Source organism: Mirounga leonina, unplaced genomic scaffold, assembly GCF_011800145.1.
Source record: "Mirounga leonina isolate KUSES-001 unplaced genomic scaffold, KU_Mleo_1.0 Mir_99, whole genome shotgun sequence".
Taxonomy (NCBI): domain Eukaryota; kingdom Metazoa; phylum Chordata; class Mammalia; order Carnivora; family Phocidae; genus Mirounga; species Mirounga leonina.
Genome location: NW_023270971.1, coordinates 6,749,452 through 6,776,175, shown reverse-complemented (window position 1 = coordinate 6,776,175; position 26,724 = coordinate 6,749,452). Strand labels below are relative to the sequence as shown.

General features: G+C 44.0%; 1 protein-coding gene across 1 annotated transcript; it reads right to left on the bottom strand.

The window, feature by feature from the left end:
- Nucleotides 1-2,333: 2,333 nt before the first annotated feature.
- On the bottom strand, nt 2,334-24,210 carry LOC118006823 (ganglioside GM2 activator-like). Its single transcript, XM_034999640.1, has 5 exons — nt 23,927-24,210; nt 18,548-18,700; nt 12,407-12,589; nt 11,869-12,053; nt 2,334-2,627 (listed from the first exon to the last, which is right to left on the bottom strand). Exons 1-4 carry the CDS (start codon nt 24,014-24,016, stop codon nt 11,898-11,900), a joined length of 582 nt encoding a protein of 193 aa, XP_034855531.1. The 5' UTR covers nt 24,017-24,210; the 3' UTR covers nt 2,334-2,627; nt 11,869-11,897.
- Nucleotides 24,211-26,724: the final 2,514 nt, after the last annotated feature.

The window sequence follows — 26,724 nt, the reverse complement described above, 5'->3', positions numbered from 1 at the left end:
ACAGATCAAAATCTTTCATGGATATACATGTAAAAATTGTAAACAAAATTTTAGCAATTCAACAATATATTAAAAGGGTAATACATCATTGCAGAATGGGATTTATCCTAGGAATACAGGGTTGGTTTAATATTTGAAATCAGTGTAATTCACCATTATTAACAAACTAAAAAAAGAAATAAATAATCATCTCAATAGACACAGAAAAGCATTTGGCAAAATCCAACATCTACTCCTCATATAAAACTCTCAGCAACTAGGAATAGAAGGGAAATTTCACAACTGGTAAAAAGCATCTATGAATACATATAGCTAATGTCATACTTGATGGAAAAAATTGAATGCTTTTCCTGTAAGAAAGATCAGAAGCAAATCAGAGCATTTCTATCTGATACTGTGTCAGATATCTAGACAATTAAATTAGGCAAGAAAAAGAAATAAATGGCATCCAGATCAGAAAGGAAGAAAGAACTGTCTTTATGAAGATGGCATGATACCAATGTAGAAAACCCAATGGAATCTACAAAAAAGCTACTACTAATTGGTTTACAATGCTTCAGGACACAAGGTCAATATACAAAATCCAATTGTATTTCTCTGTACTAGCTGAGAACAATCAGAAATTGCACTTATAATTGCATCAAAAATATGCAATAATGGGGGATAAATCTGATGAAAGATACGAAACACCTGTTAAAGACTATCATATATAATCTTTATAAAGACAATAATATATTGCTAAAAGAAATTGATGCCTAAATAAATGGAGAGATATACCTTGTTCATGACTCAGAAGACTCTTTGTGGTTAAGGTATCAATTCTCACCAAAATCAGCAGGCTTTTTTTTTTTTAATAAGCTGACTAGCTGATTCTAAAATTCATATGAAAATGTAAAGGACCTAGAATGGCCAAGATATCTTTGAAAAAGAAGAACAAAAATCGAGGGCTAACACTGATTTCAAGAATTATAACAAAGCTATAATAACCAAAACTGCATGGTGTTGGTGCCAAGATAGACAAGTAGATGAATAGACCAGAATAGAGCCCGGAATAAATTCTACCCATATGTGGGCAACTGATTTTTGACAAAGACGCAGAGGCAAAGTAGTGGGGAAAGGATTGACTTTTCAAGAAATGGAGCTACAAAAATTGGATATCAATATGCAAAAAAAAAAAAAAAAAGATCCATACTTTATATTTATTAATCAACTCAAAATAGACCTATGGATCTTAGGCCTAAATATAAAACCTAAAACTATAAAATTTTTAGAAGAAATCATAGGAGAAAAATTTTGTGACCTTGGGTTAAGCAAAGATTTCTTAAATACAACACCCAAAGCACAATCCATTAAAGAACAAATCACTAAAGTAGACTTCATCAAAATTAGAACTTTTGCTCTTCAAAAGACACTGTTGAAAGGATGGAAGGAAAAGCCACAGTCTGAGAGAAAATCTTTGCAAAGTTGTCTATTGAAACACTCATACCCAGAATACATGAAGAACTCTCAAAGTCCAGTGATAAGGAAACAACTTATTTTTTTAATAGGCAAAGGTTTGAATAGACCCAGTACCAAAGAAGATATATGGATGGTAAATAAGCATATAAGAATATGTTCAACATCATTAGTAATTAGGGAAATCCAAATAAAAGCCATAATGAGATACTACTTTATATCTAAAATTTAAAAGATTGACCATACTAGTGTTGGCAAAGATGTGGAGGAACTGGAACTCCCATAAAAGAAAAGGAAGCATATACCTATAAAAAGACTTGTACATAAATGTTCATGGTAGCTTTATCATAGTAGATAATATGCAACCTGTTCTGTAGGGACAGAAAGCAAATCTGGTTTCTGAAAGGAGAAGGAGTGGGTAGAGTGAGTGGGAGATATTACAAAGGGGCATGAGGAAACTTTTGGATGTTACGGATAATGTCTTCTCAATTTTTATTGTGAGGATGGTTTCCCAGGGGTGTGTATATATTTCAAAACTTACCAATTATACACTTTAGATATGTGCAGTTTAATATTAACTATACCTCAATACAGCTGTTAAAAATGTGAAGGATGATTCCATTTTGGTTCTTTTTAAAAAAGAGGTCATTTGCATATAGTCGAGCAATTTTGAAGGGTATCAGAACATAAAATGTTATGGGAATTTTCACCAAGTTGGTTGAGTTAGGAGTGAAATTTTATGCTTTTTTTTTTTTTTTTTTTTTGCTTGCCTGTGTTATTGTATTTTTAACAGTAATGTATTGACTTTACAGCTAAAGAAACTTCATGTGAGGGGAAATTTTAATGATGATTTGTTTCACTATAATGGAAAAACAATGTTAAAAAAACTTTTTATTTTTAACCCATATGGGAAAGTATGTAAAGCATAAATGTACAGTATAGTGGCAGACGAGAATTCTACCACTGAACCACCAAGGCCCCACAAATGTACAGTATAGTGAATACTTATAAGTAATGTCACTTTTCAACCTCTCCTTCTATAACATGATTGATGCTATGGAACACCAGGAATCCCAGCTGGAGTTAGGAGAGTTCTCATCCTCTGTGCGTCATCATCCATTTACCAATGGTCAGATGTCAAGCAACAAGCTCTTGGAGGAGATGTGAAGTAGCTATGAAAGAGAGGGAGGTAGAGAGAAGCATCCTATCACTAGATAAGAAAACTATAAGCCAATAATAAAATCTTTGCCCTTTTGAGACCCAGACCACAAGCGTGGAGAAAGTGAGGCTTTGGGGAATATATGGAAGCCTTCCTATAGGATATAGCGCAAGAAAATGCAGGAAAGACAGTGTGGTTTATGACTTTGGGGTAGGGGATGGTCATACACCTTGTTGAGATTCTAATGGAAGCCATAGATCCTCGTTCATAAAATTCACATATACGCACACATGCTAAGTTTTACATGCAATTTGAGGAACAATCACAAAGTCCATGAAGTTAATAGACCCTGGGTTGCAAAAGAACCTCTGGAAAAAGAAATGCAAGAATCTCTGCTTCTCATAACATTGAACAATCTACAGATAGTGGATAGCCAACCTTGGCACAAAGGTTTGCATGCAAAATAAAGCAATGCAAAATCAAATTAGGGAGGTAAGCCACCAGACAATGAACGTCAGGCACCATGTGACTGGCGCGACACACGCTATCTGAATCCAACCTGCATTCTGAAGATCGCTGATAGGACCCAAATTGGCCATTCCAGTTGCAACAGTGTAAGCTGAATTCTCTACTGCTATGTGCTTCCTTGGCAAAAACTGGGACCTGGTAGCTGGAATAGAGATATTTTAGAGGATACTGAGGATGGAGGGGGATTCCTGCCCCCGCCCCAGGACCTTCAGAAATATTTCCCATTGCAGTTCTCTGCTGGACAAATGTGATCTGTCTTAAAATGATAGAGCTGGACTACGATTGGGGCGTAGAGTGGAATGAGACACAAAATCATTTTAAGGAGAGGCTTAATTTGGATCTTCAGCAAGTCCACTGAAAGAAGTAGAAATAAGAGAACTGGGATTGCTACAGAACTCAAGTTGAGATTGCTAAAGCAACACAAGCCCTGCCTGGGTGGGTGGGGGTGGCGGGCAGCAGAAGTCACCCATGTGAAATGGAGGCATTCAGAGTTGACTCCAAGTGGACATTAGTGACACAAGTGCAACAGTTTATAAGCCACAGTGCCCCTGGCAATGAGACTGAAAGGCAAATTCCTAAGGATGCACAAGATTTGCTCTTGGCAAATAATGTCCAGGCTGACTTAAACCTACATAGGAGGGCCTCGAGCAAGTCCCTGAGTTCAAAGATTAAAAAAATGGGTGAGGGGGCAGAACTTCTGCCTGGTATGCCAATACCACTTAAAAGTGAAATTGAGGGGATATGACTCTTGAAAGAGAAAATCTTTAGGAGGACTCCAACTTAAGAAGCTGGACTTACAGGTCAGGGAGGTTAGGTAAGCTACCAGACAAGGAACGTCAGGCGCCATGTGATGGGTACAATGTACGCTGGCTGATTGCAATCAGCACTCTGAAGATCACCGATAGGACCCAAACTGATCAGTCTAGTTGCAACAATGGAGGATAAATTCTCTGCTGTCTGTGCTGCTCTGGCAAAAACTGGGACCCAGTTACAAGGCCCTGGGTGATCTGGTCCCTCCCCACCTCTCCAGCTTCTTCCTGCACCAGCAGCACCTTCTCCTTCCAGTCTTAACGGCCCTCAGGCAATTCCCTAAAAGCACCATGTTCCCCCTTGCTGCAGAGCTTCCACATACACTATTCCTCTCTCTCTTTCCCTGATTCATTCCTCCTCATGTCTCAGATGTCAGCTCCCACTTCCTCAAAAAACCCTCTCTGACTTCATGCACCGACCCAGACTCTGCAGTTCCCAGGAACTTCTATTTTGTAACCCACCACAGTTGCGGTATTTATTTGCATACATGTTTATCTCCCTTCCTGGACTGAAGTTGCATGAGAGCTAGCTCATACCCTTTTTGTCCCTCAAAATGGAAACTTCAGCAATATATTTTTACAACTTTTTATTTTGAAAAAACTTTAAGGTGGCAAAAATAATACAGAGTTCCCAATATACCTTTCACCTACTTTCACTAACGTTAACATCTTACAGAACCCGAATACAATGATCAAAGCCAAGTAATTAACATTGGTGAAATCCTGTTCCTGGGCCTTTTTCTAATCCAGCAACCAATTCAAGAGCCCACAGTTTCTTTATTCTCTCCAATCTGTGACCGTTCCTCAGTCTTTCCTTATTGTTCATGGCCCCACACTTTTGAAGAATACTGGCCACTTATTTTGTACTGGTCTCTCAATTTGGGTTTGTCTCCTCTTTCCTCCTCACTGAGGTTAACCCATTTTTGACAAGACCACAGAAGTCTCATTGTGTTTTATCAGTGCATGATATCAGGAGGTGCACATGATCAATGTCTTATTACTAGTGATGTTAACTTGGTGATGTGCATTTGGTTAAGATGGCACCTGCCAGTTTTCTCACCATAGTGACTATTTTCCCCTTTGCAGTTGATATCTTGTAAGGAAATACCTTGAAACCATGAAAATCCTATTTTGTTTTGTTTTGTTTTGTTTTAGAGAGAGAGAAAGGGTGCAAGCACACAAGCTGGGATGGGGAGAGTAGGAGGAGATAGGGAGAGCAGAGGGAGAGACAGAACCTCAAGCAGACTCCCTGCTGAGTGTGGAGCCCAATGGGGGGCTTGATTTCATGACCCTGAGATCATGATCTGAGCCAAAATCAAGAGTTGGTCGCTGAACCGACTGAGCCACCCAGCTGCCCTGCAAAATCCTGTTTTTAATCATATTTTGACCCAATAATTTTAGCATTCATAGGTGATTTTTTTTCTCTTCCTGACATTCCTTCTACATTTAACTGGTATTCTATTGTGTATGGACTCATGGATTTTTTTTTTTTATTCTGTGGATTAGAATACATTATTGTCATTATTTATTTTATTGCTCAAAATGTCCAAGTTTGGCTATTGAGAGCTCCTTCAAGTTGGCTCCTATGTCCTTTCAGTATGCCCCCATGATCTCATTATCCACAATATATTTTTTTCAATCCTTCAATTCCAAATATTTTCAGAATTTCTAACCCCTACTCCTGTGAAAAACAGATTGACTAATTCAAGTCCAATATTTGTGTGCAGATCCATTGGTCTTTAGCTGTATAGTATCCCATCAAAATACTGTAACATCAGTTAGTTATATTTCTTATCACCTCCTTCAATGTGGTTACATTCCTCATTTGAAATACCATTCATTATTGTTTGTATTTCATATTGAATTCCCCTCATCTCCTGGATGATCTTAATCATGTTCTGGGTATGAGGAACATTATTGTGGTTCTAAGAGTCACAATTACAAAAAAAGATATACTCAGAAGTGTCCCACCCCCTTCGTCCTCTACACCCTGTTATCATTTCCCCTTTTTTCCACATTATTCCTACCTAACCTCTGTAAATAACTAATCTCACTAGTCCTGTCTCATCTTTACAAATAAGCAAATGCACGTATATTTATTTATACCCACCCCTTCTGTCTTACATGAAAAGTAGCACATTACACTTCTCGGCACTTTGCTTTGCACTTAACGCTATACCCTGGAAATAACTCTATATCAATTCAAAGATCTTCCTCCTTCTTTTTTTTTTATTATTATTAACATATAATGTATTATTTGTTTCAGGGGTACAGGTCCGTGATTCATCAGTCTTACACAATACACAGCGCTCACCACAACACGTCCCCTCCCCAATGTCCATCACCCAGCCACCCCATCCCTCCCACCCACCTCCACTCCAGCAACCCTGTTTGTTTCCTGAGATTAAGAGTCTCTTATGGTTTGTCTCCCTCTCTGGTTTTGTCTTGTTTCATTTTTCCCTCCCTTACCCTATGATCCTCTGTGTTGTTTCTTAAATTCCACGTATGAATGAGATCATATGATAATTGTCTTTCTCTGGTTGACTTATTTCCCTTAGCACAATACCCTCTAGTTCCATATATGTCGTTGCAAATGGCAAGATTTCTTTTTTTTTTTTACGCCTGAGTAGTATTCCATTGTATATATATATATCACATCTTCTTTATCCATTCATCTCTTGATGGACATCTAGGCTCTTTCCATAGTTTGGCTACTGTGGACATTGCTGCTATGAACATGGGGGGCAGGTGCCCCTTTGGATCACTACATTTGTATCTTTAGGGTAAATACCCAGTAATGCAATTGCTGGGACATAGGGTAGCTCTATTTTCAACTTTTTGAGGAACCTCCATACTGTTTTCCAGAATGGCTACAACAGCTTGCATTCCCACCAACAGTGTAGGACGGTTCCCCTTTCTCCACATCCTCACCAACATCTTGTTATTTCCTGGCTTGTTCATTTTAGCCATTCTGACTGGTGTGAAGTGGTATCTCATTGTGGTTTCGATTTGTATTTTTCCCTGATGCCCAGTGATGTGGAGCATTTTTCATGTGTCTGTTGGCCACTTGTATGTCTTCTTTGCAGAAATGTCTGTTCATGTCTTCTGCCCAGTTCTTGATTGGATTATTTGTTCCTTCAGTGTTGAGTTTTATAAGTTCTTTATAGATTTTGGATACTAGCCCTTTATCTGATATGTCATTTGCAAATATATTCTCGCATTCTGTCAGTTGTCTTTTGGTTTTGTTGACTGTTTCCTTTGCTGTGCAAAAGCTTTTTATCGTGATGAAGTCCCAGTAGTTCATTTTTACCCTTGCTTCCCTTGCCTTTGGCGATGTGTCCAGAAAGAAGTTGCTGCGGCTGAGGTCAAAGAGGTTGCTGCCTGTGTTCTCCTCAAGGATTTTGATGGATTCCTGTCTCACATTTAGGTCTTTCATCCATTTTGAGTCTATTTTTGTGTATGGTGTAAGGAAATGGTCCAGTTTCATTCTTCTGCATGTGGCTGTCCAGTTTTCCCAAAACCATTTGTTGAAGAGACTGTCTTTTTTCCATTGGATATTCTTTCCTGCTTTGTGGAAGATTAGTTGACCATAGAGATGAGAGTCCATTTCTGAGTTCTCTATTCTGTTCCATTGATCTATGTGTCTGTTTTTGTGACAGTACCATACTGTCTTGATGATCACAGCTTCCGGAATTGTGATGACACCAGCTTTGCTTTGCTTTTTCAACATTCCTCTGGCTATTCGGGGTGTTTTCTGGTTCCATACAAATTTTAGGATTATTTGTTCCAGCTCTGTGAAAAAAGGTGATGGTATTTTTATAGGGATTGCATTAAATGTGTAGATTGCTTTAGGTAGCATAGACATTTTCACAATATTTGTTCTTCCAATCCATGAGCATGGAACGTTTTTCCATTTCTTTGTGTCTTCCTCAATTTCTTTCATGAGTATTCTATAGTTCTCTGAGTACAGATCCTTTGCCTCTTTGGTTAGGCTTATTCCTAGGTATCTTATGGTTTGGGATGCAATTGTAAATGGGATCGACTCCTTAACTTTCTTCTGTTGTTGTTGGTGTATAGGAATGCAACTGATTTCTGTGCATTGATTTTATATCCTGCCACTTTATTGAGTTCCTGTATGAGTTCTAGCAGTTTTGGGGTGGAGTCTTTTGGGTTTTCCACATAAAATATCATATCATCTGTGAAGAGTGAGAATTTGACATCTTTGCCAATTCGGATGCCTTTTCTTTTTATTGTCTGATTGCTGAGGCTAGGACTTCTAGTACTATGTTGAACAGCAGTGGTGATAGTGGACATCCCTGCCGTGTTCCTGACCTTAGGGGAAAAGCCCTGTTTTTCCCCATTGAGCATTCTCAATATTCGCTTTGGGTTTTTCATAGATGGCTTTTATGATATTGAGGTATGTATCCTCTATCCCTACACTGTGAAGAGTTTTAATCAAGAAGGGATGCTGTACTTTGTTGAATGTTTTTTCTGCATCTATTGAGAGTATCATATGGTTCTTGTCCTTTCTTTTATTTATGTAGTGTATCATATTGATTGATTTGCAGATATTGAACCAACCTTGCAGCCCAGGAATAAAATCCACTTGGTTGTGGTGAATAATCCTTTTAATGTACTGTTGGATCCTACTGGCTAGTATCTTGGTGAGAATTTTTGCATCCGTGTTCATCAGGGCTATTGGTCTGTAATACTCCTTTTTGGTGGGGTCTTTGTCTGGTTTTGGAATCAAGGTAATGCTGGCCTCATAGAAAGAGTTGGAAGTTTTCCTTCTGTTTCTATTTTTTGGAACAGTTTCCAAAGAACAGGTATTAATTCTTCTTTCAATGTTTGGTAGAATTCCCCTGGGAAGCCATCTGGCCCTGGGCTCTTGTTTGTCGGGATATTTTTGATGACTGCTTCAATTTCCTTGCTGGTTATGAGTCTGTTCAGGTTTTCTATTTCTTCCTGGTTCAGTTTTGGTAGTTTATACATCTCTAGGAATGCATCCAGTTCTTCCAGATTATCTAATTTGTTGTTCAGCCACTTTGTTTTTGGTTTTTTTTTAAGATTTTATTTATTTATTTGACAGAGAGACACAGTGAGAGAGGGAACACAAGCAGGGGGAATGGGAGAGGGAGAAGCAGGATTCCCACTAAGCAGAGAGCCCGATGTGGGGCTTGATCCCAGGACCCCGGGATCATGACCTGAGCCAAAGGCAGACACTTAACGACTGAGCCACTCAGGTGCCCCTATTCAGTCACTTTCTTTTAGACGTTTACATTTCCAGTCTTTACAATCACAATGCTGCAATGAATAATCACATGTGGGCATATTTTTGTATTGTTGGCAGTGTAACTTCAGAGGAAATCCCAGTAGTAGAGTGTTGGCTCAAAGAGTAAGTGTTTTTGAAGTTTGGTTAGGTAGGTACTGACAAATTCTTGTCAAGAATTGTACCACTTTGCATTCCCACCAGCTGTGTAGGAATGCCTGTCTTCCTAAAGCCTTGCCTAGCAGTGTGGTTGTATTTCCATTGTTCACCAGTCTGAGACGTGACGTTCTCTCTATTGTTTCAATTGACATTTCTCTAATCATGGGTAAGTGTGTACATTTGTCATGTTTAAGGGCCATTTTTACATCTTAGTGTGAGTATGTGTGGGAGAAAGAGAGGAGAGTTGTCTTTTCTCAATTTTTCTATCAGGTTTTTAGTCCCTTCAATGTTTCATTCTTTATATAGTAGAAATATTAACACTTTGTCTATGATATGTGCTGTAAATGTTTTCTTCCAGTATTTTGACTTTATGGTATTTCTTAAGTGACTTTTTTTTTTTTAATGTAGCCAAACGTATCAGTCTTTTATCACCTCTAGATTTTTCACCTATGTTTTCTTTTAGTACTTGTATGGTTTCATTTTCTGACATTTAGACCCTGGATCCATTTGGAGTTTATTCTGCATATGGTGTGAAGAACGAATCTAATTTCAACTTTTTCTAAATGGCTTTCCAGTTGGCTCAGTACCATTCCTTAAAAAGTCTATTTTGCCTGTGATTTGAAATTTTTCACCCCCTCCTCAGTGACACCGGGGGGAACATTGGACCCAAGAGCCTGGCATGACATGGAAAGATACACCGAGCTAATGAGATTCCATTATAGGATACGAACTGAGAACAACTGTGAGAATCAGGTCAAAAAAGCAAAAGGGGAAAAGGCTGGCATGGTCACAGAGCAATAGGAAAGCAAAAAAGCAAACCAAGGACACTGTACGGCGATGAGGCCAAATGAAGCAGGGATAACAAGCAGCTCACAAGGAGGGACAGTCCCTGGAATCACCTCGGCTCATCTGTGCCACCCACAACAAAACTTTCCAGCAGGAACAGCCCACCATGAACAAGCTCCAAAAACCCCAAGATGGACAAATATGCAGCCAAGACAAAGGAGGAATTCTCAGCAAGTCAAAAAGCTTTATTGCCATTCCAGGCTTCAAATGAGCCCAGAAACTGGGGGCAATCCATGGGTCAGTAGGCTGTCATGGAGGATGGGACAATGGACAAACCCAGGCACCTGATGTGAGTCCACCCCTCTTCGTGGGATCCTTGCTCCACAGAGGAGCTGCTGGTGGATTCCAACTCTTCAGTGTTTGCCCCATTCACCCCAATAACACTCTTAGGCTGGGGCAGGCAGCTTCGTGATCCCTGCAGCTCACATCTCTGAGAGGCTGCCTCCCCCTCCTCGAGCCCTGGAAGAGCCTGCTCCGTGGGTCAGATACTATGGATTTGGCCCTAGGGAGGGAGAAACGGCACTGGAGGAGTTGTCTCAAGACCAAAAGGACAAGGAATGCATGTTCTTACGTCAGAGGTCGCAAACTGGCCACACTGGGCCAGATTTCCCCACTGACAAGTCTGTTTGGCCCTTTTGGCCTGCACAGTGTTTTAAAAAATAATTAGTTGCCAATATTTAAAAACTATAAGATTTCATATAAAAGTCTGGATTTCCAAGGAAAAACAATGGAGACTGTTTGGTAATATTGGGCCCACAACATTCTCATGTGGCACCAACTGCCAGAGCACTACAGAAAGTGCCCCCAAGGGCTGAACGCACCCTCTCTAACTCAGTTCAGGCCCCATATTCCCTGCTAATATTACCAAGCTCAAGCCTGGACATCAGCTGCCTTGTAACAGTGGATATGAGCTGCTATACAAAGGGGGGAAAAAAGACACGCCTGGAAGCAATAGGTTCCTTGTGGTCTTCCTCACTCGTTTGGGTCTTGTGCTTGGCCCAGAAGGCGCCTGAGTTTGTAAACCACCTTAAATACATAGAGCATTCTTACATACATCTCCTAGTGAAGCCCTCCACCACATGCCCTACCTCCCCAGGATACGCTAGGCCCCACTGTTCATGGGGCAAATCTAGAAAAGAATACTGAATTAATCATAAAAGTTAATGGAGGAATAGACTAAGATGAACTACTTCAGTCCCTTCATCGTAAGAGGGACCTGGAGTAAAACAAAAACTATTAATACTCTCATTCTGCTTTTAAGTCAGTGACCAAAAAAAAAAAATTTTTTAAGAAAATCATGAAGGTACTTCAGGAAACCAAGATTGGGTCAGTCTGAACTTGGGGTCACAAAATATATTCGTCCCATTCCTTGATTATTTAGAAAATGAGTTAAGCTCTTAGAAAATCACAGGTTTGACGAGGAAAATGAAGCAGCCGGCCTGGCAGTTGTCGTGGGCTATCAAGAACTGCCGAGCTCCTCCCTAGGTTAGGGCTGCCTGCCCATGCCTAAAACGTAGGTGGCACAAAAGGATTTTCAGTGAGGGAAGTGGCATCATTGAAGAAAGGAGCTTGAAGGGGGAGAGAGAGTCAGAATTTGACCTTGGCAAATGCAAGACAGAAGAAGAGGGACATCTTCCTCATACCCCTTCATTCTGCTGTGGCTGGTGCCACATTATTTGCCCTTCAGAGAGGCAGAGATCTTGATACAGCCCAGGCGTTTCCCACCACTGCTGAGGATGCTCTTGATGCGGTAGGACCCAGAGGTGAGCCAGCTGGGCAGCTCCATGCTGGGCAGGGTGAACTCAGTCTTGGGCAGTGCATAGATGCCCTATGGGAAAACCAATGGATCACAATCAGTGGGACCCTACTGATAGGACTCTCCTGGAACTCTCCTGTAAGACTGCAGTCATGAACTGCCCCTCCTCCCACTCTCCCGAGAGCTACGTGAGATTAGAGATCGCCGGAGGCCTACAGAGCATGGAATGTTACAGCTCACAGGCACGGGAGGGCACACTGCAGTTCAAGTCTCCCAGTTCACAGATGGATAAACCAAGGCCCTCCAAACATAAGCAATTTGGGATAGATCACACCAATTTACAGCCACAGACATCCAGATCTGCAGAAGGAGAATGCAAGACCCCAGTCTTTACTCCAGCCACTCCTTCCCTACTAAGTACTTACTACTTTGATGGGACAGTGGCAGGGAAGCCCATAGGTGTGCAGGGGCTCTGGGCAGGGCTGTCCAGGGGGAATGAAAGCACCAAGTATTTGGCAGAAGTCTTCATAGGTGCAGCTACCAATTTGTTCCACACATGGGACTTTGACCCAGAAGCTGGCCACTTCCTTCTCTATAGTTAATTCCAGCTGGTGAGAAAGAGTTTGACACAGTATGAATTCCAAGGCAAACATGCCAGACCCTCTACATCTCCAAAAGGTCAGCATTTTATTTTAATCACAGAATTTTTCATCAGATGGGGTCTTGGAGATACTCTGATCCAGAAGAGACAACATTGTGGCACAGACCACAATGGTACCTTTTCCTGTGCCCAGGGCAGGTATTAATCATTGCTGTGATTTTTTCCCCCCCTTCACTGAACCACAGTCTTAGAATTCTTTAGGTAGTCACTACCATCGGTGGAAGCTAACACTGGATTTGAAATGCACTTGTCTAACTGCTAACTGGCTAACTAGTGTCGCTTCCTAGACTTCCCTTCTCAGTCCAATCTTGGCTTCAGAGCCCTTGTCTGTGTAGGACCTCAGCTACTGCCAGCCAATTGGAGCAGAAACCCATTTTCTATCCTTGGATCAAATTTCCTATCAAACACAGAATTTATTTTTTTTAAAGATTTTTTAATTTATTTACTTGAGAGACAGTGAGAACAAGAGAGATCACAGAGAGAGAGGGAGCAGCAGACTCACCACTGAGCAGAGAGCCTGATGTGGGGACTCGATCCCAGGACCCTGAGATCACGACCTGAGCCAAAGGCAGACGCTTAACCGACTAAGCCACCCAGGTACCCCAAGACAGAATTTAAAACAATAGGAATTTATAGGGAGGTCACTTTGGGATTGATATAAAGCAAGATCTTCTTAACTCAGCTGGGGAAGCCACTGAAGGAGCTCTACATCCAGAGAGAAGCTGGACGAGAAGATCTATGATGTGCTTCACACCTCCAGCTGCCATGATGCTATTCCTATTCTAGAGATTGCAGCTGACCCAGAAGTGGCCAGGATCTCAAGGGGGACGGTCCCAGCTGTGCCTGGTGTGTGCCAGGCATTCACTAAGTGAGTTGTCTCTCTTGACCATGTTCGTGCCCTCAACCCCCCAAAATGTATCAAGGGAAAACAGTAGGAAAGGGCAGGAGGACGTTAGCTCACTGGAGCATCTGATTCCTTGTGGGTGTTATGCGGGAAACCACAATTTTAAGACCCCTTTCGGTTCTGACATCCTAGCAATTCCATGTTTCCCAGCCTCCAGGCTCACTTGATTTAGGACTCTTGTGTTTAAGAGACAAATCCTGGATGGGCGCTTATTCCCCCCAGAGCCTGCTGGGCTTGGGCTGGTTCCCCAGGTTGTGGACTTAGTCTTCCAACCACCCTAGATGTCAGGATCCAGGCCCAGGAGGAAGGGAGACATCAGTGTACTCTGGATCCTGAGTGGACAAACTCAAATTGCCTCCCTTGCTGACCTCATCCCGCTCTGCTGACACACACAGTATCCCCCACCCCCACCCCCATTCACACACAGTCCCCTCCCAGTTCTCCTCTCTGCTCTCCTGCCAAGCCTGCTCCAGGCCCTTTGCCTAGGAAGAGTCACAGGGCCTGGATTGGAAAGCTATTCCTGACAGTTCCTAGTATTGTGCCCTTGCCTGGAGCTACTTCTCTCAGTTTCCATTCCCTTATCTCCAAAAGCAGGATATGCCTACCTCTCTCATAAGATCCCATCAGTGAGATAGTGCCTATAAAACACTTGGCACTGTGCCTGAAATCCAAACATTAATTCCTGCAGGACTATCTGTCCTACCTTCTCCCTCAGCCAATACCGTCTCCCCTCCCCTTGTTTCACCAATATCCCCAGGAAAATGGTTGAGTTGGTTATGCCCTGAGCAGAAACACCCAGATGAGGGGACCAGTGGGGGCCAAGTCCTGTCTGGGGTCCATCCATCAGGCTGGAAGCCTGTGGGAGCTGTATCTACCAGAAGGAGCCATGCCTCCCCCACCCAGGACAAGCACAGCATCAGAGGTGCTCAGTGGGGGTGCACAGAGCATAAGGCAACAGGCACTTTTGAGGTAGCAGCCATGCCTACCATTCGGGGACTGCAAACTATGGCTCTTTTCCCAGCCCTTGTTCTCAACCTACTTGCTCCTATGGCTCAGGAAAGCAAACAAGGCTGGATAATAAGGTACCGTCAATCTCTCTAGCCCAAGACTTCGGGGCAGTTAGGTAGCTCGATTTAAATAAACTTCTGTCATGGGACCTATCCCGACAGCAAGACAGAGGCACTGACAGGTAATCAAGGCAGGAGCCCTGCACCTGCCAGGGCCTGTAAGCAAGTCCCTTTCCCATCAGTTCTCCGCTCCTCCATCCTGACAATGGAATATTTGGATCTCATGATCTCAAAGACACCTACCTGTTCTGACATCCTAGGAGTAAAGATTTCTACAGGTTGAAATGATTTCTCTTGGCCTCTCCCACACAGAGAGGCACACAAAGGCTCTAGATAAAGATACACTAATAGCAACTGAAGGGGAGCCATGTGATGCATCGGGAAGGGGGATGTTATAAAGGTCACAGGCCTCAGGCAGGGGCACTGCAGGTACATGATTTTAGGGGGGAAAGAAGGCCAAACCATCAGGCCTGAAAGCCATGTCTAAAAGCCCCAAATAAGCGTATATGCCAAATAAAGCAGCAATTTGATTCCTGAGGATGGGAAAACCAGGGTCCCAGAGGCTGAAACTTGAGAGAGGGCCCACAGAAGGGAGTTATAAATTATGCCGAATCCTATGAAGCAAGGCAAAAGAGGAAAAGGGAGCTCCTGGGTAGCCCCAGTCTTGCCCATGGCACATGGAATCTGGGGCATCCAGCTTCTCAGCATTGCAGCTGAGGTTAAATCCATCCAAGTCCGAGACGAGACTCTGGATTAAAAAAATTACACTTCAGCAAGGTCAGAGGAAGAGAGGATGGGTTGGCTCTCCAGTGGCCTGGACACTTACTCTCCCCTCTGGGCCTCAGTAACAAGAGGTGGAAGCCATTGAGGCCTCCAGGCTCATATGGGGCTGGAGTCGGTACTGTCCCAAGGGGGTCTCTGCTGAGCAAGGGAGAGTTCTGGAGCACTCTCCTACAAACACACCAAGCACTAAGTCCACCTCCCTGCCTGAAAGAGTTCAGGAACAGGGAACTACACAACATAAGGACACCCGGCCTTGAATGTACTAATAACCTGTGGCCTGGGGCAGGTTGCACTCTTCTATGAGCCTCAGTGTCCCTTATCTGTAAAACGAGGTTAATCATTGTTTCTCCTACACAAGTGTTCCAAGGCTTTCATTTAATGGCTAATATGCACATTACCTGAAAAGTAAAAGAACTAAACCAAAAATATAGAGGAGAAAGGTAGGGGGAAGGGGAGGGGCAGAGGGAATCTGAGCAGTTTTTAAAAAGTGCAATGGCCAAATTTATGACAGGTAATTAAGTAATAGGATGGGGGGGTGTCCTTAATGGCCTTCAAAGAAGCCAAGAAAAGCAGGCTGGGGACAGAAGGAGATTGCCAGTTTTTTCCTTCCAAGTCAGATGCACAGTGTCATGGAAAAGCCAGCGTTTTACATAACAGTGGCAGGAGAGCACCTGCCAGAGAGCCCTGCACCCCAGACTCAGCAGAAGGAGCAGGGAAATGGCATTTGTGTCACCCTGCTAGATTATCAGCTGAAGTTTGGCTAAAGAAAATGCAATGATCTCGCCCGGAGAAGATCTGGAAGGAGGTACCGAGGAAGGCAGGCCCGAGAGTGGTCCACACACATCCGGGGCTTCTGTCCGGGTCCCAGGGGCGGCAGGAAAAGACTGACACTAACTGAACTATTAACAAGAGTTAACATGTTCTGAGCAGGTCTTGTGGGCCAGGTCCTGTGCAAAGCACTCTCCACATTATTAACCCAGTAATTGTCCACCAGCAACCTACGAGGTAGAGGCTGTAATTCGGCCAGGCTGAAGGGTAGTTACAGGGATAGATTCCAAATCAGAAACCTTTTAAAGAATCAGAATAAAACTGGTGCCAGAATAGATCTGCATCGGGATAAGCTGAAGGGCATGTAAGAATATGCTATAAAGGCAGCAATTCAAAGTAGTGAGAAGAAGTACAGTGTGTATGGTGTTACAATAGACATATGAAAAGCCTTTATTGTTCTGTTGAAAAGCATGTAAATAGCCACCCCAAAAGAAGAAAACAGACATGATCAAACTGTCCAATCCCAAAGTATATACAAAAGGCAACAGAATTAATGAAAAGACGTCAAACCTCACTAGGGATGACATATAATGGTGGAAAACATTATTGGAAAATGCTCAGAATCATCAAATGTGTGAAAAAAGCAAATCTGTTGCTGGCACATCTGTTGGAGAGGATACATGGGTTCAAATATCTGGAGGCACTCTGGCAATCTGTATCTAAAGACCTAAAAAGGCTGTGACTAGATAATCAGAGAAGGACAAAAAGATACATTACAAGGATAATTTTAGCAAAGGTGTTTCTAACAGCCAAAAAATAAAGCCAAACAGACAAAAAACTACCACAGAAACAAACTAAATGGCAATAGATTTGTTAAGTGCACCAGGACAGATCTACAACAGAATATTTCTGCCATTAAAAAGAATCAGGTAGGGCGCCTGGGTGGCTCAGTCGTTAAGCGTCTGCCTTCGGCTCAGGTCATGATCCCAGGGTCCTGGGATCGAGTCCCACATCGGGCTCCCTGCTCGGCAGGAAGCCTGCTTCTCCCTCTCCCACTCCTCCTGCTTGTTTTCCTGCTCTCGCTATCTCTCTCTCTGTCAAATAAATAAATAAAATCTTAAAAAAAAAAAAAAAAAAGAATCAGGTAGGGGCGCCTGGGTGGCTCAGTCGTTAAGCGTCTGCCTTCGGCTCAGGTCATGATCCCAGGGTCCCAGGATCGAGTCCCATGTCCGGCTCTCTGCTCAGCGGGGAGCCTGCTTCTCCCTCTCCCTCTGCTGCTCCCCCTGCCTATGCTCTCTCTCTGTCAAATAAATAAATGAAATCTTAAAAAAAAAAAATTAGGTAGGGGCGCCTGGGTGGCTCAGTTGGTTAAGCGACTGCCTTCGGCTCAGGTCATGATCCTGGAGTCCCGGGATCGAGTCCCGCATCGGGCTCCCTGCTCAGTGGGGAGTCTGCTTCTCCCTCTGACCCTCCTCCCTCTCATGCTCTCTGTCTCTCATTCTCTCTCTCTCAAATAAATAAATAAATCTTTAAAAAAAAAAAATTAGGTAGATTGCTGCCAAATGCGATAGAATGAGGTACAGAGCCTATAAGATGATGCCAAAAAAAAGCAAGTTTAATAGCACATGCCATAAAAACCCACTAGTGTAAATGTACATATATTTACAAATGTAGAAAACATTCTGACAATTATGTAAATAGCTAACAATAACTATCTCCTGAGGAGTCACATTGCAGGACATTTACAAGGAGCACTGCTTTTTTTTTCATACCTATCCATTCAAAATTAATATGTGTGTTATATGTGATTGCATGGGGGACAGTTCCAGAGCCTCGCCTACCAAATGTTAAAAGTGCTTACCCCTGGGCGCCTGGGTGGCTCAGTTGGTTAAGCGACTGCCTTCGGCTCAGGTCATGATCCTGGAGTCCCTGGATCGAGTCCCGCATCGGGCTCCCTGCTCGGCAGGGAGTCTGCTTCTCCCTCTGACCCTCCCCCCTCTCATGTGCTCTCTCTCATTCTCTCTCTCTCAAATAAATAAATAAAAAATCTTAAAAAAAAAAAAAAGTGCTTACCCCTTATCACTGGGTAGTAAGATTTCAGATGATACATTTCTCCCCCGCCTTCTGACAATTGGTGATTTCTAAAGTGACTACATGGTATTTACTAAGTGATGTGTCTGTTTTATAATTAACAACAGCATCACAACACTGCCCAACTGGAGCTGTTAGACAGTTGACGAATCTATGCATCCTTTGCTGCTCTGGGAAATCCCGGATCGCAAAATCACTCACAGGCTGAACACACATCCCTGAGGGCCCCTGCCAGCTGGCCCTGGCACCTTCCCTCCAGCACCTCCCCAACCCTACCCATGCCCAGGCTTACCTTCTGAGGACTACTGAGGGGGACACCGATCTGGACCTCGGCGCTGAGAGTCATGTTCCCAGGAAAGGCAATGGGGTCAGGTTCCAGAGTCAGGCTTTTGAGCAGCACAGGGTCCGTCTCGTCATCGCAGTTCTCCCAGTAAAAGCTATCCAGCTGGGACGGCCAAGGAAAAATCCGGCAGAAAGAAAAGAAACATTGACAAAAGGAACGCTCACGGGTCAGAAGCACCAACAGAACAGGCTACTGATGGTGTGACACTGGGCGAGGTACCTCCGCCCCTCCCCTGAGCTTTATCTGCAACTCTGTATCTGGAAGCCCGGGATAACACTTATGGTACCCATTTCCTAGGTAGTACTATACTAAAAGCCTCCAAAGACATAATCTCCCAAAAGTGTGCTGTAAACTATAGAGCACAATATACCAGACCTTGAGCTTCAAAACAGGTGACTAACCACATCGCCCTTGGTAGGTACCTTCTCTGATCTCCCACCCCCGGCCCCCTCCCTCTCTCTAGCCAGTCCTGTATCTCCTTAAAGGGAAGCTCCTGGAGGATTCACCTTTGCAGCCCCATGCCCAGGACCTTATTCATGTCACACCTCATGCCCAATCCAGGGCCAGGAATAAAAGGAAACTTAACACAGTGGGAAACCCCACCCTCAAGGGGTATGCAATCAGCCTGGGGAGGGAATAGGACACATGTCGAGAGACCCCCAGTGGGGCGCTTGTTGATGAACCCCAGTGAACAAGCTTCCCCAATCCTAACCAGTGCTTCCTGCCTCCCATCCCATTGCCCATGCCCTGCCCAATCTGAATCATCACCTTCCTCACCTCTGCTGAGCTACTTCCTCTTCTTCCTCCACATCCCCCAGAGGTCTCCGGATTCCACCATCCCCCCTCTGGCTACACAAGACCACTGACTCCCCATTCCCACAGAACCCTGCCTAGTTGTCTATGTCTATGTATCGTGCAGACTCTGCCCACCCACTCACCCCTTTCCCAGCCCCCTGAAGGCCATCTAAGACACACTTTAGGCACTCCCACCATGCACACCCCATCTTAGAAGGAAAACCGGCCAGCTCCACATCCCCAAGCTGACCCCATCGTCAACACAGCCAACTGGCTGAAAGGAAACACGTAACCCAAGCTAGGCTGACAGATTCTCTCTGCCTCTGGGAAATGGAGGTTGAGGCAAAAATCACTTAGAGAACTTTGTGCTGTCATTGGGTCATAACCTTTGGGATGAGGCCAGAACACCTAGACCTGAGACTCATGACCAAGCCAAAGTTTGAGAAGAGACAAGAACTAAGAGCTCTGCTGGTCTCTGGAAGAGAGAACAGAAATGTCCCCTCCCCACCCCCACTCCTGTCTAAATAGGCAGTACGGGGTAGCAGTGAAAGGCATGACTCTGAGACAGATACAGGGTAAAGCAGAGCTTTAGTCAACAAGCATGGCTCAGCCACCTTATCACATGATTCTATAGGCCAGTTTCCCCTTTGGCACCCCAAGTTCCACATCTTTGGAGTGAAGGCTTTATACTTTCCTCTTAGGGTGATTGTGAGGATGAGAGCGTGCATGAGAGCGTGCAAGCTCCTAAAACAATGCCAGGCCCAAAGAATGGGCTGGCTCACAGAATGAAAGCCACTATATGGCCCAGCCTCCACTTCCTGCCATTAGCTCCATGAGATTCCTTGTATACCTGGAGTAAACTTCCCTTTACTTGAGCTTCTTAGAATGGGTTTTTGTCCCTTGGAATGAAATGTCATGCCATGAGTAAGAAAAACAGAATGGGGTCTGATTCATGCCCGCATGCCCCACAGCCCCTTACACAGGGTAGGTACCAATAAATGTTTCCTTCAGTATTCATCCCACAAATATTTAGGGAGCAATGATCACGGGCCCTGGGCTAAGTCTGTGTTAACAGTGGTAAACAATTTGAAATGTTCTTGCCCTGCCTTGAGGAGCTTAGAGTCTAATGCCAATAAATATTACCCACCATGATTTCTGAGTGCCAGAAAAGAAATGCACAGAGGTCACGTTGAGAGTAATAAAGGGCTTACTTAAATAAGGTGGTAAGGAAATGATACTTAAGCTGGACTTCTGCAGGATGAGGAGTCAGCCATGTAAGTACAGAGAGTAAGAATGTTCTCTCTAGGCAGACAACATGGGCAAAGGCCCTGTGGTAAGAAGCTCAGCTGGTCTGGGCACTACAAGAAGGCTATTGGGCTAGGTGTAGCAGATGACTGACACGGATGAGGCTGGAGAGGTGGCAAGGTCATTTAATGTATGACCTCATAGGTCACAATTGGGACCCTGGATTTACTATAATGCAATGGAATCCCACTGCAAGAGAGTGCCACGCTCTGGTTTATGGTTGAGAATGGACTGGAGAGGGACAAGTCTGGAAGGGGGAGACCAGTTCGGAGGCCACTGTCAAATGAAAGAAGGCCTGGACCTAAGAGCTGGGCTGGAGGGATGGTAGGAGGACTAGCTATTTTCTGGGGCTGCTTTCACAGATTGTAAGGCAACCTGTTTCACATCGAGGACTCATTCCAGGCTGGGGCAGGTATCCCGAGTGTCCTGTTGGAGATGAAGAATTCCCTCCCTTCTCCTAAGCTCCTTTCCTTCAGGCCCTGGGGGAGGCATAACAATGCGGTTTCCCAGTGCCCGACTAGAGGTTTCTGTGGCAATGATTTCTACAGCTGGGTCCAGCCTCGTCTGGAAACAGAGGCATGAAGGATTAGCAATGCCCACTGCGGGCCAGACCTGGCACAGGAGTTCCTCTTATCTGTGCAGGATACGTCCCAAGACCCCCAGTGGATGCCTGAAACCACAGATAGCACTGAACCCTATATATTCTATGGGGGTTTTTTCTATGCATACTTTTTTTATACTTACCTATGATCAAGTTTAATTTATAAATTGGGCACAGTAAGAGATTAACAACCATAACTAATACAAAATAGAACAATTATAATGTACTATAATAAAAGTTTTGTGAATGTGGCCTCTCTCTCTCAAAATATCTTACTATACTGCACTCACCCTTTTTCTTGTTGATGATGTAAGTCGAGAAAGTGCCCATCTGATGAAGTAAGGAAAGGGAATGATGCAGGCATTGTGATAGAACGTTAGGCTACTATTAACCTTCCGATGACGTCAGAAGGAAGATCATCTGCTTCCAGACTGGGCTTCCATGCCACAGAGAGCAAAACCACGGATAAGGGGGAGACCACTGTATTTACCATCCCCAATAGAGGCCAACACGTGGGAAGATGCAACATAGGGCAGAGGGGAAAGGCACAGCTCTGGAGGCAAAAATATGGGTATACATCACAGACCTGGGTTCCAATCACACCTCAGCCACTCGTACCAGCTGAGACCATGGGTGAAGTTACCCTCTTGAGGTTCAGTTTCCTCATCTATTAAATGGGCACAATTATATCTTCTCACAGGGCTACTGGGAAAAAGAGAAGTCTGTACAGAAAATACAGGTCATCACTCCTCAAGACTGTCAAACCATGAAAACACAAGACTGGGAAGCTGTCACAGACCAGAGGAGGCTGGGGAGACCTCATGACAAATGCACTGTGGTGCCCTGGACTGGATCCTGGAACAGAAAGAGGACATTCGTGGGAAAACTGGTAAAATCCAAATAAAATTTAGAGTTTAGTTCATGGTGATGAACCAATGTTAGTTTCTCAGTTTGGACAAACACACAATGGTAATAGAAGATGTTAACATTAGGGGAAACGGGGTGAGGAGTATATGAGAATTCTATACTATCTCTGCAACTTTTCTGTAAATCTAAAATTATTCCCCCAGGGACGCCTGGGTGGCTTGGTTGGTTAAGCATCTGCCTTCAGCTCAGGTCATGATCTTAGGGTCCTGAGATCGAGTCCTGCATTGGGCTCCTTGCTCAGCGGGGAGTCTGCTTCTTCCTCTGCCTGACACTCCCCCTGCTGTGCTCTCTCTCCTGTTCTCTCTGACAAATAAATAAATAAAATCTTTAAAAAAAAATAAAAGTATTCCCCCAAAAAAGCTTATTAGAAGAAAAAGCACACAGCTCAACACATAGCACAGAGTATGTGCACAATAAATGACAGTCATTATACAGTGTCACAGAGCCTATTAAGCACCTACTATATGCTTAGCACAGGATTAGACATTCTCCCCGCTGTCTAATGCTGGCCACAGCCCGGTGACTGGTTAATGCTAGAAAAGGAAATAAAACTCAAGTTTTTAGATGCTTAAATGCTCACTATCACCCCACTGCCTTTATCTGGACCAGGGTCTCAGGCACAGGGCTCTGAATAACCATGAGCCCAGAAAAAACAAAGTAAAGTACCTCTTGCTGTACAATGGTAGGTGCGCCTGTATCCTCTAGGGGCCTGAGCGAGGTGGGTGAACTCTATGATGTCTCAGGGCCTCCCCAAAACTGCTGATCTATCTAAAGCCTTCTGGTCTGGGAGGGCATCCATGGCCAAGACATATAAGAGAATGGGGATGTAGGGCAAGTTGGAGCTCGAGCCAGACTCCACCTCACAGTGGTCAGCCTGGAGCCAAGAGAAACATTCTCAACCTGCCTTTCTCAGCCCGGTGACACGAGACTGGTTAATGCTAGAAAAGGAAATACAACGCAAATTTCCAGATGCTTCTGATGCCCATATGCACCTGAGAAAGGCAGGTTGATATCATCATGCATATTTTACAGATGAGGAGACCATCTGCATCTTGCCCACAGCTATGCAGCAAAGAGGCAATGGAACCAGGCTTCTTCTGGTCTTAGAATGACAGAACTTCCCTTTTCCAAGGGTCTGGAGCATGGGGTGAGTGAAAAGTGAAGGAGGAAGCTGGAGACTCTTCGTGGCCTGTAACTAGAAGCAGTGGGTCACAGGGCTGGATCTCAATCACCAGAAGAACAAGCCTCTCAAACCCACCCACCCATCAGGACAAGCTGAGCCACAGATCAGTACAGAAGGGGAAGGGATGGGTGCCAGGCCTTTTTATGGGAGGTGGAAGGGGGGGCTGGTAAACAAGGCTGAGTCTCTGGGCCTGGGAGCAGTTCCTTAGCCTTGCAGTTCTGCCAAATTTCACTCAGATGTTCAGAAAGAAGAGGACAAGAGAGTAGAGACCTGAGGGAGATTAACCCTTCCCCAAAAGTCTGGAGCAGACAAGGCCTAATAGCCCACCCTCACTATACTGATGAGTTAACCGAAACTCAGAGACAGAAAAGGACCCACTCAGAGTCCCACAGTTAGTGACTTTGGGAGGCTCTGGTGAAGAGAAGGAATTCTAGAAAGCGGGGTAGCCACCCCCATAATCCCACCCCAACTGGGCCGGCAAACTGGAAGCAGCCACCGAAAGGAGAGGGGGGCTCACCTGATTCAGATGGACGCGTGCACGGGCCGCAGGGCCGGCGAGGAGCAGGCCCAAGGCCATCAGGAGCGGAGCCTGCATCTCCGGAATCATTTCGAGCAGTGGGGCTGCGCCGGATTACCAGGTCTGTGGCCGCGGCAGCGCCTTTAAATGCTTGCCTACGCTGGTTACGCAAAGCCGGTCATTGCTGTGCAAAACAGCACGGCCACTTCCAGGTTTGCTCCGCCCCGTGGGGGATGTGACATTTCAAGGCCTGGCGTCGCACAGACCTCTACCGACTCAGCCCGGCTGAGGCTCCGGCTTCAGCCCCTCCCTCTGGGCGTAGGCGTCAAGCCCCTCCCTGTGACCGGCGACCGCGGAGCCCGAGGATGAAAGGGGCGGGGCCGAGGGGCGGGGCCGGGGCGCGGGGGCGGGGAGGAGCTGCTGTTTCTAAACCCACGCAGGCGGTGACCGTCGCTGCCTGAAAAGCAGTTTGGTTTTCAGACCCGGGTGCGTTCTTTGAGCAAATGTCACGCTCCCTGTTCATAGTACGCTCTCCTGTATCCGTGTTACGAATCACTGTGTCTTTTTAATGATTATAATCATAATTGTAATAACCGAGAGTAAGTGCTTTAATGCATGCTAAGCACTGTTAAACACCTATGAGGGAATCTATTTTTTTTGCCCCTTCTTAACACTGAGGAAAACACACACGGCGAGGTTAGCTTTGCCAAGGGCACAAAGCTTATAGAGCCCGCAGCCAAGATTTTGTTAAGCTATAATGCTTTGTAGTTGAGTTTTGCTTTTTAGAAAAAACAATAGGGATATTATTCCTGCCAAATCACCACTAGATTGTAAACCCCGCAAGGGGTGGCACTAACATGTGCTTAGGACCTGACACATAATAAGCAATCAATCTTGGTTGCATAAATGAACGCATGAGTAAAATTTAAAACTTACCTAATCATCTTTTTTATATACAATTTTTTTAATTTTGGAATTAATTTTAGATTTACAGAAAAATTGCAAAACTAGTACAGAATGCTACCAATTTCCCCATTGTTAACATTAAGATATCAGGGTATTTTTATCAATTGGTGTAATGAGCACTGGGTGTTATAGGCAACCAAAGAATCACTAAACTCTACTACATGTTAACTAATTGACTTTTTTTAAAATCTTATTTTAAAAGCATTGTTGTATTTTTTGGGTGCCTGGGTGGTTCAGTTGTTAAGCATCTGCCTTTGGCTCAGGTCATGATCCCAGGACCCAGGGATCGAGCCTCTCATCGGGCTCCCTACTCTGCGGGGAGCCTGCTTCTCCCTCTCCCACTCCCCCTGCTTGTGTTCCCTGTCTCGCTGTGTATCTCTCTGTCAAATAAATAAAATCTTAAAAAAAAAACAAATTGTTGTTGTATTTTTTTAATTTTTAAACATTTTTTATTTAAATTCAGTTAATTAACATAATGTATTATTGGTTTCAGAGGTGCAGGCCTGTGATTGATTCATCAGTCTTACATAATACCCAGTGCTCATTACATCACATGCCCTCCTTAATGTCCATCACTCAGTTACCCCATCCTTACACCCTCCTCCCCTCCAGCAACCGTCTTATGTTAACATTAGGGGAACATTATCACATGATTCTATAGGCCAGTTTCCCCTTTGGCACCCCAATTTCCACATCTTTGGAGTGAAGGCTTTATACTTTCCTCTTAGGAGGAAACCATAAGAAAAATTCTTAGGTTTCTTATGGTTAAGAGTCTCTTATGGTTTGTCTCCCTCTCTGGTTTGTCTCCCTCTCTGGTTTCGTCTTGTTTTTTTTTTTTTTTCCTCTGTTCCCCTATGATCCTCTGTTTTGTTTCTTGAGTTCTATATATCAGTGATATCATGTGATAATTGTCTTTCTCCGAATGACTTATTTCGCTTAGCACAATACCCTCTAGTTCCATCCCATGTCGTTGCAAATGGCAAGATTTCATTTTTTTGATGGCCGAATAGTAGTCCATTGTATATATATACCATATCTTTTTTATCCATTCATCTGTAGGTGGACATCTGGGCTCTTTCCATAGTTTGGCAATTGTGGATGTTGCTGCTATAAACATTGGGGTGCACATGCCCCTTCGGATCACTACATTTGTATCTTTGTGGTAAATACCCAGTGGTGCAAATGCTGGGACATAGGGTAGCTCTGTTTTCAACTTTTTGAGGAATCTCCATACTGTTTTCCAGAATGGCTACACCAGCTTGCATTCCCACAGACAGTGTAGGGAAGTTCCCCTTTCTCTGCATCCTCGCCAACATCTGTCATTTCCTGACTTGTTCATTTTAGCCATTCTGACCGGTGTGAGGTGGTATCTCATTGTGGTTTTGATTTGTATTTTCCTGATGCCGAGTGACGTGGAACATTTTTTCATGTGTCTGTTGGCCATTTGTATGTCTTCGTTGCAGACATACCTGTTCGTGTCTTCTGCCCATTTCTTGATTGGATTATTTGTTCCTTGGGTGTTGAGTTTGATAAGTTCTTTATAGATTTTGGATACTTAGCCCTTTATCTGATATGTCATTTGCAAATATATTCTCGCATTCTGTCAGTTGTCTTTTGGTTTTGTTGACTGTTTCCTTTGCTGTGCAAAAGCTTTTTATCGTGATGAAGTCCCAATAGTTCATTTTTACCCTTGCTTCCCTTGCCTTTGGCGATGTGTCCAGAAAGAAGTTGCTGTGGCTGAGGTCAAAGAGGTTGCTGCCTGTGTTCTCTTCAAGGATTTTGACAGATTCCTGTCTCACATTTAGGGTCTTTCATCCATTTTGAGTCTATTT